This window comes from Apteryx rowi, unplaced genomic scaffold (genome assembly GCF_003343035.1).
Source record: "Apteryx rowi isolate R43461 unplaced genomic scaffold, aptRow1 scaffold_701, whole genome shotgun sequence".
NCBI classification, from domain to species: Eukaryota; Metazoa; Chordata; class Aves; order Apterygiformes; family Apterygidae; genus Apteryx; species Apteryx rowi.
In genome coordinates, this window is record NW_020450985.1 from 272107 (window position 1) to 283586 (window position 11480).

An 11480-nucleotide genomic window follows, 5' to 3' on the forward strand; every position below is an offset into this window, starting at 1 on the left:
TTCGCGGCTGAGCAGACGTTACCGAGCGTCATCGTTGCAAGCAGGCGGGCAGCGCTGGGAAGGAGAGGGACGGGTGAGCCAGCCCCCCGCGCGCTCTCCGGGCTGCTTTCGTACCAAAGATGTGCATTCGGCTTCAGGCAATCCAAGTCTGTGCTGCCACCAAAAGGGCATCAATCCTCCCTATTTTTGCCCCTCCCTCCAGTCACAGACAGGATTTGGCTAAAAACTAACGCTACAGAAAAGCGAACAGAATTTGGAGGTTGGAACACAGGACCTGCTCCCGTAAACAGGTGACTCTGAAAGGTCATGCAAGCATGGCCAGCCGGAAGGAGGTGACATCAGGCCGGCTTTCTGCTTCCGATTCAAGGCAAATGCGGTACTGACATGAGAGAGAAGGGGAGGGAGCATTATCCTGAGTATTCAAAGGATTTATCTCCCCCGCTCGCCTCATCCCTGCCTTGCAGGCAGCCTTGGTATGTCGTTGCCTCAAGCCAACGCCTCCCCTCCCTGCCCACAGGTGTCATAAAACACGTGGTTAAACCTTCTCCGGTTATGCCAGCTCCCCACCACAAAAGTCTTACCTGGACACACAGGCCTCCAAGATCAGCTTCCTCTGGTGACCACGCTGCGTTGCTGACACCTTCTGTAAGCTTGGGACCACGTGTTCCTATCGCATGCGTATTCATGGTGGGGTGCATCAAAGGTGTGAACACACTAGAGGCGGCGCACTGACCCTCACATAGTTATTCCAAGCTTGCTGCTTCAGAGCAGCGTGGGCAGTTGTGTAGGGTGGTGATAACCAGGGGAGTAGACAGAACTACCAGGCCTGTCACACTGTTTAGCCTTAGATCTGTGTCCCAGTTTCCTGGCTCTGATGTAGCTGTTTACAGAAGCCTTGAAGACCAGTGCACCAAGAGGAGTGAATTGCAATGCTGCCCCAGTGTGTCTTCTCCCAGCCAGCAGCAGTTCAGACACTTCTTGAGCCAGAAGCGGCTTCCAGTCCACCCTGGTTAATGGCCAGCAATGACTCCACCTTCTATGATTTTGTCTAACCCTTTTTTTGAACATTAGTAAGTCTTTGGCCTTCACAACATCCTGTACCAAAGAGCCCCACAGTATAATTGTGTTGCATGAAAAAAAAGGTTTTGTTTTGCTTGTTGCTCCCTTGGAAGACCCCAGCTCTAATACCCTCCCTGCCTTTATACCTGCCTTAAGACCTGCAGAAACAGTCCCAGGTGACTGAAGTTGGTGCATGGTTTTAACGCACTCTAGTCATCACCTTGCACTGCATAAGCAGCACAAGCCCTGACTACAGTGAGCTGAGAGCGACAGGAACCCATGTGCACGTGGGAACTGGTTCCCCTCCCAGTGCAATGCTGTACTGCTCTTGCCAAGCCATGGACCAGGTTGCAGCGGTGTCCCGCCAGGCCACGGCGGGGTGGACCCCCATCCTGCACGGCTGCATGACTGGCATCATCAAAACCCAGAAAACCTCTGAACAGCCCCATCTGCCATGCCCGAAAGTAATGCCTCCAAAGGCCATGCATTCCCCAAAACTGTCCGACAGTGGAACACCCTCGGGCTGGAGAGATGCAGCTCTGTTGTGTGCCAAGGCACTCAGCCCTTCCTGCTTACCGGTCCTCCTGCCTGTGGTGCTGACATGGCAGCAGAGAAGCAGCAAAAGGCCACTAATCCTTGCGCTCTGACAGCAACAGGACTGGGAGCAAGCACAAGGAGCGTGAGCATCTGTGAACCAAGAGTTCTGTCCGAGGCAGAGCTGCAGACCACGAGGCTTCATCGGAGGAAGCTGTCAGCAACAAAACAACTACACTTGCCCAACACCAACCTCATCCCCCCATGACAGGCCCTGCCATGCATAACACTGTCTTACCCTTAGGCTAAGGATTTACATGTCAGGATTACCTTCTCCATCTTCCACTTCATATATCCAGTGTCAGTGGAGAAATAAAGCAAAGTTCCTGGGCTGAGCTCAGAAATGGGGCCAAACTGTTCCCCATCCTTCTGCTCCAACTTCTATCCCAGTCATGACCTCATTGGTGTGAGGGTCTTGCCACAGAAACCCCAAATCCTGGCACAAAGGTAAAGCACTGGTACATTCCGCATGCTGAGTCACTTTCTGTTCCGGGCTATTAATATAACATCTATCAGAAACGACGTAGGAACAGTGCAGCATGTAATACATTGGATGAAAGTTAGCAAGAATCCATAAAACACATTCCTGATGCAAGTCATGCTCTCCAAGAAGAGAGAAAGCTAAAGAATATTTATAATGTGTTGTTTCCTAAGTGTTACCATGCAAGTTCATGGATGAAATGCAACGGATCGTCTGAGAGAAAAAGTAAACAGGGGTATAAGAATTATTATGCCAGGGACCTTCCTTAGACAGCAAATGCTGCTCCTCTCCAGCATGCAGGAAAATGTCCAATTAGCAGACATGCACCACTAGGTGCAAAGCCACTGCATAAACAACTCCTCTGCCTTGGGGAAAATAGGTTTTTTTTAGACCCGCTTTGACATTTTACAGGTGACCACAAGAGCCCTGAGCACACCTGCTGCTTTTTCTGTTGTACTCTGTGGCTGCACCCACAGAACTGCAGCGGACAGTGACCTGCGCAGGGTCAGTCCATGAAGCCTAAAGCTGTCAGTGGCCAGCAGCCTCGGCCCGGGGCAGCCAGGCCAGCAGCAGGCTGCAAAGGCACCGGAGCCTGAACCCACAGCTGGGAATGGGGTTAGTTTCCAGCAAGCCATTTGAGGGTGGCTGATGCTTTAACCTCTTTATAACTTTGTCTCTAAATTGCAGAAGCAAACGTTACCCCTCACCTTGCCCACCGTGCGGTGCAGCCCAGGCAGCAGTGAGTAGGTCTGCACCGCGCTCTGGCAGATGCTGGCAGATGCAGTTCCTCAGCACAGGCACAAGCACTGTTGTCTGGCCCCAAGCTGCAAGGCCAGGCAGCCCAGGCATTGCACCTGCATAAGTGGTGCTTGTTTGGAAGGCCTCAGCCCCGCACCCACCACACGTTCCTCCAAGCCCTCTGAAGGGCAGACAGATGCACACATCTGCGACTGCATATGCCCGTCACATGCCACTATGCACGGCATGTCACGTGCACGGGCCGTATTAGGGGCAGCCTTCAAGGCAAGGCAGAAGTTGTACTCTGGCAGTCACAAACAAAGACCGGGTTTTATTCCAAACACCCTTGGGTACAAACCGTAAATGCCTTCATAAAAGGCAGTATCCCAGCAAACGCCCAGGGCACCAGAGTTGCTTGGCTTAGGCTCGAGTTTGCAGATTTGGGATAGGGCGATTTGGTATCCTGCAACTAACACTGCGATCAATGCAGAATACCTGCTCCTGGTCCCACAAAACACCCTAATCCCCATCTCATTTTTCTTAGTGAATCTGGAGTTTGCCCCAGTTAGCATGGGCAGACAGAGTGCTCCAAAATAGCTGCACGAGGCAGAGCTGGCATGGACTAGCTGACAGGGATGTGGTGGCAGGATTGGCGGCCGGGGCGGGGGGGAGGATAACACGACCAGGCGGGAGGTGGGGAAGGGGGTTAGTTGGGTCGGCACAGACTGCACTGGCAGGGACTGAACGCAGGCACAGAGAGACATGGTCAAGCCCCATCCCTTAGTAGAGAACATCCTCAAAGCCGAGCAGCAGGAACTGGTGCAAGGCACTTGGCAGGTGCAGCTGTGACAGGACCCGAAGCAACCGGCCCTCCAGGAAGGTCCTGAGCGTGCAGCGAGCCAGGTGCTGCAAGGAGCGAGGACTTTGCTCCAGGGAGAAGAGCGACTGGTAGAAACGCGGGTATTTCTACAGGAAGAGAAGAGAGGATCAGAGCCAGATAAAGCCATAGATATCCTGGAAGCAGGGAGGTAGAGCCAAAGCCAGTTACCCCTTTGCCTAAATTATTGCAGTGCATCCACCCCTACTCCCCGGCTGCGCCACCCCTCTGCCCTGCAAGCCTCCACCCCGACCTAAAGGCCCTTTGGCCCTATCCGCCTCCAGCTCCGTGCCCGAGGTAGCCCGGCTGCACCCTCTCCAGCCATCCGCACGCATTCCCTCACCTGCACGACCTCGGCTGGAACGGCCTCCACCCAGTCCTCCGAGACACGCACGTGCTCGTAGCTGTTCATCAGGGCCTCGAGGACACGCGGGCAGCTGTGGCAGTACCGCAGCACCTGCGACAGGGAGAGGGCGGGTGAGCACAGCCAGTGGCCGAGGTCCTGCAGGCCCCACCTTCCCGTGCTAAAAACCCACGGATAGCTGCACCCAGGTGGATTTCCCCCCTGGCTCTTGGCTCCCACTCCCTACGGCCCAGGCCAACAGTAGCTGTCAGAGCCTATTCCGGCTGTACGAGTGATCCTCATTATCTGGCGTTAATAGGAGATTAATTAGTGTTAATTGTTGATTTTCCTGTATTTTCCCAAAGGGGAGAGCAATCTGCTGATCTCCGGGCTGGGTAATTATTGCACTGCTCAGGAATTAAGGCAAGCAATTAACCCTTTATTTTCTGGTGTCTTGCAGAGACAGCATGAGTTGAAGAGCATGTCCCAGAGAGGAAACACGCCACCTGAGAGGAAAGGGGCTAGTATTTTCTGGGCCAAATGACTAGGAAGACTATGGGTAGGGACTGTTCACACAGCCTAGAAGACTAACAGTGTTAACAGAAGCAGGAGAGTCCCACAGGAGAACATGGCCCAGGAGAAAGCTTCAGGGGATTCCCTAACAATTCTCCTCCCCCAACTACTGGGAGGAGATAGGCAGGACGGAGAGCTAGCAAGGTGGCAGAGAACAAGCCCTGCTGCAGCAGGGACATCCTTGCTCTCACAGGGGCCTCAGCGTTCACTGCCTTCCTTTTCTGCCCTGCTCTCGGCAAATCCGTGGGACCTGCACCTTGAGGAGGGAGCCAGGCCAGATGCGGATGGCACCGTAGTTGAGCAGGGCTCGGACCACAAGCTCTGGCTGGTGCTCCGGCTTGTAGGCAGCAGCTTGCAGGATATTGTGCAGCGCCGTGTTGCCGCTGTAGTTCATGATGTTGACGTTGGCACCCCGGGCCAGCAGTAATTCTACTACTTGGGCATTGGCATTCTTGCAGGCCAAGTGAAGCGGGTGCTGGCGGTCCCTGTCCGCAGCATTGATGCTAGCGCCGCTCTCCACCAGGAGCTGGCAGACCCTGTAGTAGCGCTCCACGTCCCGGGGCTGGTGAGGCTGAGCACAGGCAGCGTTCAGTGGGGTCTGTCCCTCCTCATTCTTTGCTTCCAGCTCTGCCCCATGGCGCAGCAGCAGTTGGACGTGGTCTGTTAGGCCATGCCGCGCCGCCACGTGCAGTGCTGTGTCATCCTCCTCCTCTGTCCGGCTGTTCACACTGGCACCGTGCTGCAGCAGCTGCCGGACGCACCTACGTGGCCCGAGATGACTTAGTGACAGACTAACTCCTGTCCTACCTGTCCCCCCACCCCTGTCCCAGCTGTGCCAACCCACGGCTTTCACTTTTCCCAAGAAACCCAACCCCCCCAACTCCCCACGCCCTGGAGCAGTGGCTTTGAGCCAGGAAGACTGGTGAGCAGACATGCTGTCACCCTAGTTGTAGCCAGCTCTGCACAGAGCTTTAGTAAGTGTCATCACACCCACGGGCAGCTCCCGTACGCCCACACTGAGGCCCGTCTGCACAGTGCACGGCCCGAGCTTCACGGCGTGACCCGCAGGCCCTGCACTGCTGGTGGACAGCAAGACAGCAGCGCCAGGCTCAGCTGCATCAGCTCTGAGGACCGAGTTTGCAGGCAGCTGTTGGACTTCGGAGGTGGCACCTGCTCCAGGAACACACCATAAGGCCACCCTATTCAGCAGCCGCTGCTGCAACCGCTATCCCACCTGCGGGTATAAATAGAGACCCCTCCTGTGCAGGATGAGGCTTGCGGGGGAAGGAGGTCCACCACGGCCCCCCAGGCAGAACTCACTCGATGGAGCCTGGACTCTTGCAGAGATGCAGAGGCTTGTAGCCATCCTCAGAGACAGCCTCAGGGTCAGCTCCAAAGCTGAGCAGCAGGGACGCGCAGTCCGTACTGGCCGCCGCGCAAGCCTCGTGCAGGGCAGTCTTGCCCCCTGGTGCAAAGTTGACGGAAGCACCCCTGAGCAGCAAGAACCGCAAGCAGTCTGCGTAGCCCCGGCTGGCCGTGATGTGCAGTGGCGTGGTGAGCTCCTGCTCGTAGGTCAGAGACCACAGCCCTGCAGGGAAAGAGGGGTCAGGGATCCGTGTCCAGACACGGCACACGAAAGCACTGGGCCAGGCAGGGCTGGAAGCAGCAAGGCAGCTGGGAAGAGCACCATGCACGAAGCACCACAAATACGAGGAATCGGGCAGTAAAACACGGAGAGATGAGCGCAGGCTGCCAGGGCATGCACGCAGGAGATTCAGGCCCTGAGCATGAGACAGACGAGCAAGCCTGGGCGGAGGTGGGCATACAGGGCCTAGGACAGAGCAGGGAGCTGAAGCCCGCCAGCTCTCCAAGACTCACCCAGCTGGAACCATGGCTGAGCTGGTGTGGTCTGCTGACAAACAGCCTGCAACCATTACAGCCCAATCTCCTTTGCCTGGTGGGGAAGGCCAGGCAGCTTCCCAGGCTAGAAGAGCCAGGCAGCACAGGACACACCTTGCACTACAGGACTCGGGCAGCCTCCCCCAAGCAGCACAGGGGGACCAAGCCATACCCCAGTGCTCTCGCTCTTAACCCCGCTCCTCCATGGCCCGTACAGCGCCCACAACAGCCCACCCAGCAACAGCGATGTCCTGCAGCACGAGCAAGAAGACCTGAGCCCCGGTCCAGCTGGGCCACGCTGCCTGCCCCGCCGCCCCCTGCATACTCAGCCGGCGGAAGTTGAACCGGTAGTTTTTCCACTCTTCCAGGTCGCTGGTGTCAAACACGGAGCTGGGACCCAGGTTATGCCGGGGGTTGCTGAGGATCTCTGCCACAACGCCCTGATCCCCTGTCAGCAGGGCCTGCCAGTAGGCCTGGGCAGGGCCGTTCACCTTCCGCGTGCAAATGGGCTCCCGATCCTTGTCTCCTGTGCCCGTGATGCTGCCCATGACACAGTTCCCAGGCTGCAAGCAAGAGCCAGGCTTGGATCTGCAGCTGCCTCCCTCGCCAGGCTCCGAGCCCGCGGCACAGCCCCACCAGCGCCCTGCGCTCCGCACCGAAGGGCTGTCCGCATGCCCTCTGCAGAGAGCAGGGATGTGCCGCACCACTGCTCGGCCCAGGCTGGGTACAGCTCAGGTCTCAGCTGTTCTATTCTGGGGAACCTTGTGACCAAACGTTTGGCCAAGAGGCAGAAGAGGACGCTTTTCCCGGGCAGCAACACCTCTGCAGCAACTGGCTGTGAAGGGAAAGGCCCCATACAAGGCAGGGCGGGAGAGGAGCCTGGAGGGCAGAGGAGGAGACAGGACAGCACAGAGAAGTCTCGCACCCGACCACTCTTTTGCTGCACCCACCTTGCTTTTTGGCCTCCGTTTAACACCTAGACCACCATCACTCAATTGCTGCCCAGGCCACAGCAGCCTGACTCAGCTGCCTCCGTACACAAACCGTGTGCGTTGCCCAGACCTTGCCTCCTTACTTATCTCCAGCATCGCAACCCCCATCTGCTGGTTCAGTCCAAGCCCATGGCACTAGACAGGTTTTTAAACAAATCAGAGAGCTCTTTTTAGCAAAGCTTAAAGCCAAAGGACAGGTAGAAATAGGTGCAAGGATGGGAAAGGGTCCATTACAAGTGAAGTAAAAACACGGAAGATAATTATCCTTCGGAACCCCTCCTACTTTTCCTTGAAATTCAGTCTTGCAGAGAGCTCCTGCACAGTTTTAGTACTGCCTTTTCCCATCCTCTGACAGTCCCCTCCATTAGGGTTCCTCATCGCTGTCCCTTCACCCTGAGAGACCTCTTCCCACTGTCCCAGCTTGGTTGTACATGCCCATCCTGCCCCTGTTTCGGTTACACGACATTAGCACCACACAGCACAGCTGGCTCTTTGCTCACAGCTCCTGTCAGCATTGCATGTATTCTGTTCACACCATATGTCCTACAGAAGACACCAAATTGAATGAAACAGTTGTATTTGGTTAATCGTGTCATGAAACTACTTAGATCACGCAACTGTAAACCAAGTTAATTGACTCCAACAGACCACCAAACAATGATTATCTGGGGGACCAGAGAAAAAGAGGATAAGATAAGGAACTCCACCCTCCTCACCAGGGAAAACAAATGACCAAGTTGCATATTTGCTCACATTCTCCAGCATCTTCTGTCTGTGCAGGTTTCACCACCGACTAGTCTAGCTACAGCGTGGTGTATGAAAGGGTAAAAAGAGGGAAGCCTTCGCAGACTGCCTCACCTGCTGGGATTCTCAGTTTCCCCAAAGCTATAAATAGGTATCCAACCAGCGCCAGAGCTCCCAGCTCACAAGAGCATTGCCAGAGAGACAAAGGGCTCTGCGAGATAGCGTCAGTAGCTGTTCAACTTAGACCTCCTCCGGGCTCCTTCAAATACCAGTTGGGATATTCAAATATCAGTTCCTGGCCTTAGGAAAAGGCCAAGTCACTGGCATCTACCTCGAGGGTTTCTCACTGGATAGGTTTTGGGAAAGAGTCCCTACAGGTCAGGGACCAAAGCCTTAGGTAGCATGTAGGTTTGCACTTGTTTTTTTGTTCTGTATCCCTACTTGATAAATCTTGCAGTACATTTGTGGTCTGTGCTTGATGGATGGAGTTGTTTGGTTGGGTTTTTCACATCTTGTTCCTTTAGTGATAAGAGCAATTTCTGGGTGAAGTTGTTTTACATAAGCTGTTCTGCTTTCTCAGGGGCAGAAATTTAAAGGGTTTGTCAGCCCAGCACAAGACAGGAACACTTCAGAGTTAAAAAGTGCAATTAACATTTTTCTGAAAAGTGGTCTTAGTTAAACAAAAAGTTTTTTTTTTTTTGTCTTTTTCTTCCTACATAGACTATAAAAATTTAAAACCTTGGGTATACAGACCTTGCCTTGGCACTCAGTAAATAACCTTCAGCACCCAAAAGCCTCAGCACTTGCATCTCCAAGCCTTCCCTATCTGTTTGTCTCTTGCTAGTTTGGACCCCCAAAAACCAGTCAGGGTCAAGCATTATCAATATCCTCCATAGCTTGGTGCTGAGACACTATAAGGAACCTACGTCTCCGGGAAAGCAGCTTTCATCAACAGCTCTGCTATTTTGGCACAGTGAGGTTTTCACCACCAGCATCATCTGCGGGGAAAAAAGAGAGTAGCGCAAACACTCCCAGTAACTCCCCTTTCATACTTGACACTCCTCATCTTAAATTCTGCATGCCTGCAGCAAGAACATGTGGCCTTCCACATTCCTAAGCACACCTCTTTCCTTGACACAGCCTACATCAGTTACGTCATTTACTGCAAGACCGCAAGCTCATAGGTGACACGGATGAGAACCTAATCAAAAGGGACCAGAGAGCACAGAGGTATGTGTAGTGCACACGAGACATACCTGGGGGGAAGGTACAGCGAGGTGTATGGATGGGAGGAAGCACCAAGGGGGACCAGCTTCTATCTCCTGTCATTCAGGACAGGCTTGCTTCTATCATCTCTCTAGCAGACCAGATTCCTGCCCCCGCCCGCCTTACCCAGCTCGTCTCCCAGAATAAAACAGCTTGCAGGGTGCAAACCCCATTTGCGAAGGAAAGCAAAACTAGGCCTGGTGTGGATGCTTCTGTTGTGGAGCAAAGGCCCCTCATGCAATCAGTGCTGCCTCTCCCACATCAGCTCCCCCACAGCCCCCTAAAATCAGCGTTCGAAACGGGGATCACAAGGGCTCTGCTTGACACCTGGATGTCACCACAGCAGCAGCAATAGGTACATGGAGTGTGCAACCAAGCAGCTTCCCACAGCACTGAAGGGCACTGCTACGTCCTCCCTGCTGTTCCCAGAGCGTGTCCCAGAGCGTGTCCCAGACTCCAGTTCTTAGTGGACTGGAACAATAGACCCACCAAGGCACAAGGCATGAAAAGCATCCCTATGCTACTCAATGACTTCTCACTAAAGCGCTCACTCTCCACCTCACACATACTTCGTATCCATCCCAGCAGTCTCTGACAGGACAGTCCTGATATTCTTCCCTCCCCGAGACCCTGCCCAAACACCCTGTTCTCATCACTTTTCAGTAGACCTGCTCCTGGTCACCTTCAACAATCCCGTTACAGTTTGTTCTGCAGCTCTGTTCTCCAGCTCCTTCTTTATCCAAAAACCTCTTTTCCCTCGTGTCCCTCTTCCATTACCCTGTCTCCATGACTGGGGCTTCCTCCCAACACTTTTCCCAGATGTGTCTGCTCTTTCCCTCATCCCCATCCTGGGGACTTCCCAGCCACAGAAGTCCCAGCCCTGCATACCCACCAAATTTCCTGCTAGTCCAGCGCAGCTCATCGCCCTTGGTCTCAATGATGAGATTGATAGCCGCATCCTTGGTGAAGTACTTCTGAACCATCTCCAGGTCCCCAGTGAAGAGTGCGTTCTGGACCAGCAGGTCCCGACACTCCAGCGGCTCTGTGCGGCTGTTCTGGCATCCCCGACCCACTGGGTTTAGGTTGCCCTCGCTGTGTCTTGGCCTTACGTGCCGAGAGTACTTCCACCGATCCAGCTTCTCCTTGTCCAGCTGCAGCGAGCACAGTGTGACAGAGCTGAAGGAAAAGGTGCAGTCCATCATTCGGAACACATGGGGCAAGCCTGAACCTTACAGTAAACAAGCTGCTGCAGCCCAGAGCTTCTTGTTCAAGGCTGTGTCCTTTGTCGGTTGCTTCTAGGTTCCAGCACTCCAGTGTCTGGCTGGACTCGGGCGCAGGCCTGACTCAGACAGTATAAATAGTTCCACTTGGCAGCTCTCCTCCACCACCTCCTCCCCTCTGTGCAACAGTTTATCATCAGCTGTTGGAGCTGATCTCCAAGGCAGGCTGGGCACAGGCAGCCCTGAAGCCTTCCCCACATGCTTGCTAGTTTGCTCTGCAAAGCCTCTGCTCTGCACTGCGCTGTGCCTCCACTGGAGGAGGAGGACACAGAAGAGAAGGGGGCGGGGGGGTCAAGGTCAGGTGTAGCTAGACAGAGGCCTGCAGCAGAAGCAGTAGTGAAAGTTGTCAGGGACTGCATGCAGATGCCTTCCCTTTGGACAACTCCAGCTCTTGGGAACCTAGCGTTTCCACCAGGCCACTGAGGCCGGCTGCCTACACACAGTCCAGCAGAGTAAGAGATGTGTGGGTCCACCCTGGGAAAAGCAACTTGACCGAAATGAAACAAGTTTCCTGGGGACAGAGAAGACAGTCTCCTGCGTGAACACCAGGAGCTTGGCAAGCGTCTTCAGGCTTCTGAGTGGGGTAACCTCTGCTGCGTCACCCACCACTCCAGCCATACTAGGTCACATTTGG

At 54.5% G+C, this 11480-nt stretch overlaps 1 protein-coding gene across 1 annotated transcript; it reads right to left on the reverse strand.

Annotated features, from left to right (window-relative positions):
* Positions 1–3236: 3236 nt before the first annotated feature.
* On the reverse strand, positions 3237–10765 carry ASB10 (ankyrin repeat and SOCS box containing 10). Its single transcript, XM_026087115.1, has 5 exons — positions 10459–10765; positions 5986–6253; positions 4922–5426; positions 4093–4206; positions 3237–3838 (listed from the first exon to the last, which is right to left on the reverse strand). Exons 1-5 carry the CDS (start codon positions 10763–10765, stop codon positions 3653–3655), a joined length of 1380 nt encoding a protein of 459 aa, XP_025942900.1. The 3' UTR covers positions 3237–3652.
* Positions 10766–11480: the final 715 nt, after the last annotated feature.

What these genes read in the sequence shown, in the direction of transcription:
- ASB10 (XM_026087115.1), bottom strand. Translation starts at nt 10,765, where the DNA reads ATGGACTGCACCTTTTCCTTCAGCTCTGTCACACTGTGCTCGCTGCAG. An exon ending in CTGGACTAGCAGGAAATTTG is followed by an intron (nt 6,254 to 10,458) that starts GTGGGTATGCAG and finishes CTTTCCCTGCAG; the next exon opens with GGCTGTGGTCTCTGACCTAC. An exon ending in GGCCTGGCTCCCTCCTCAAG is followed by an intron (nt 4,207 to 4,921) that starts GTGCAGGTCCCA and finishes TCCCTGTCGCAG; the next exon opens with GTGCTGCGGTACTGCCACAG.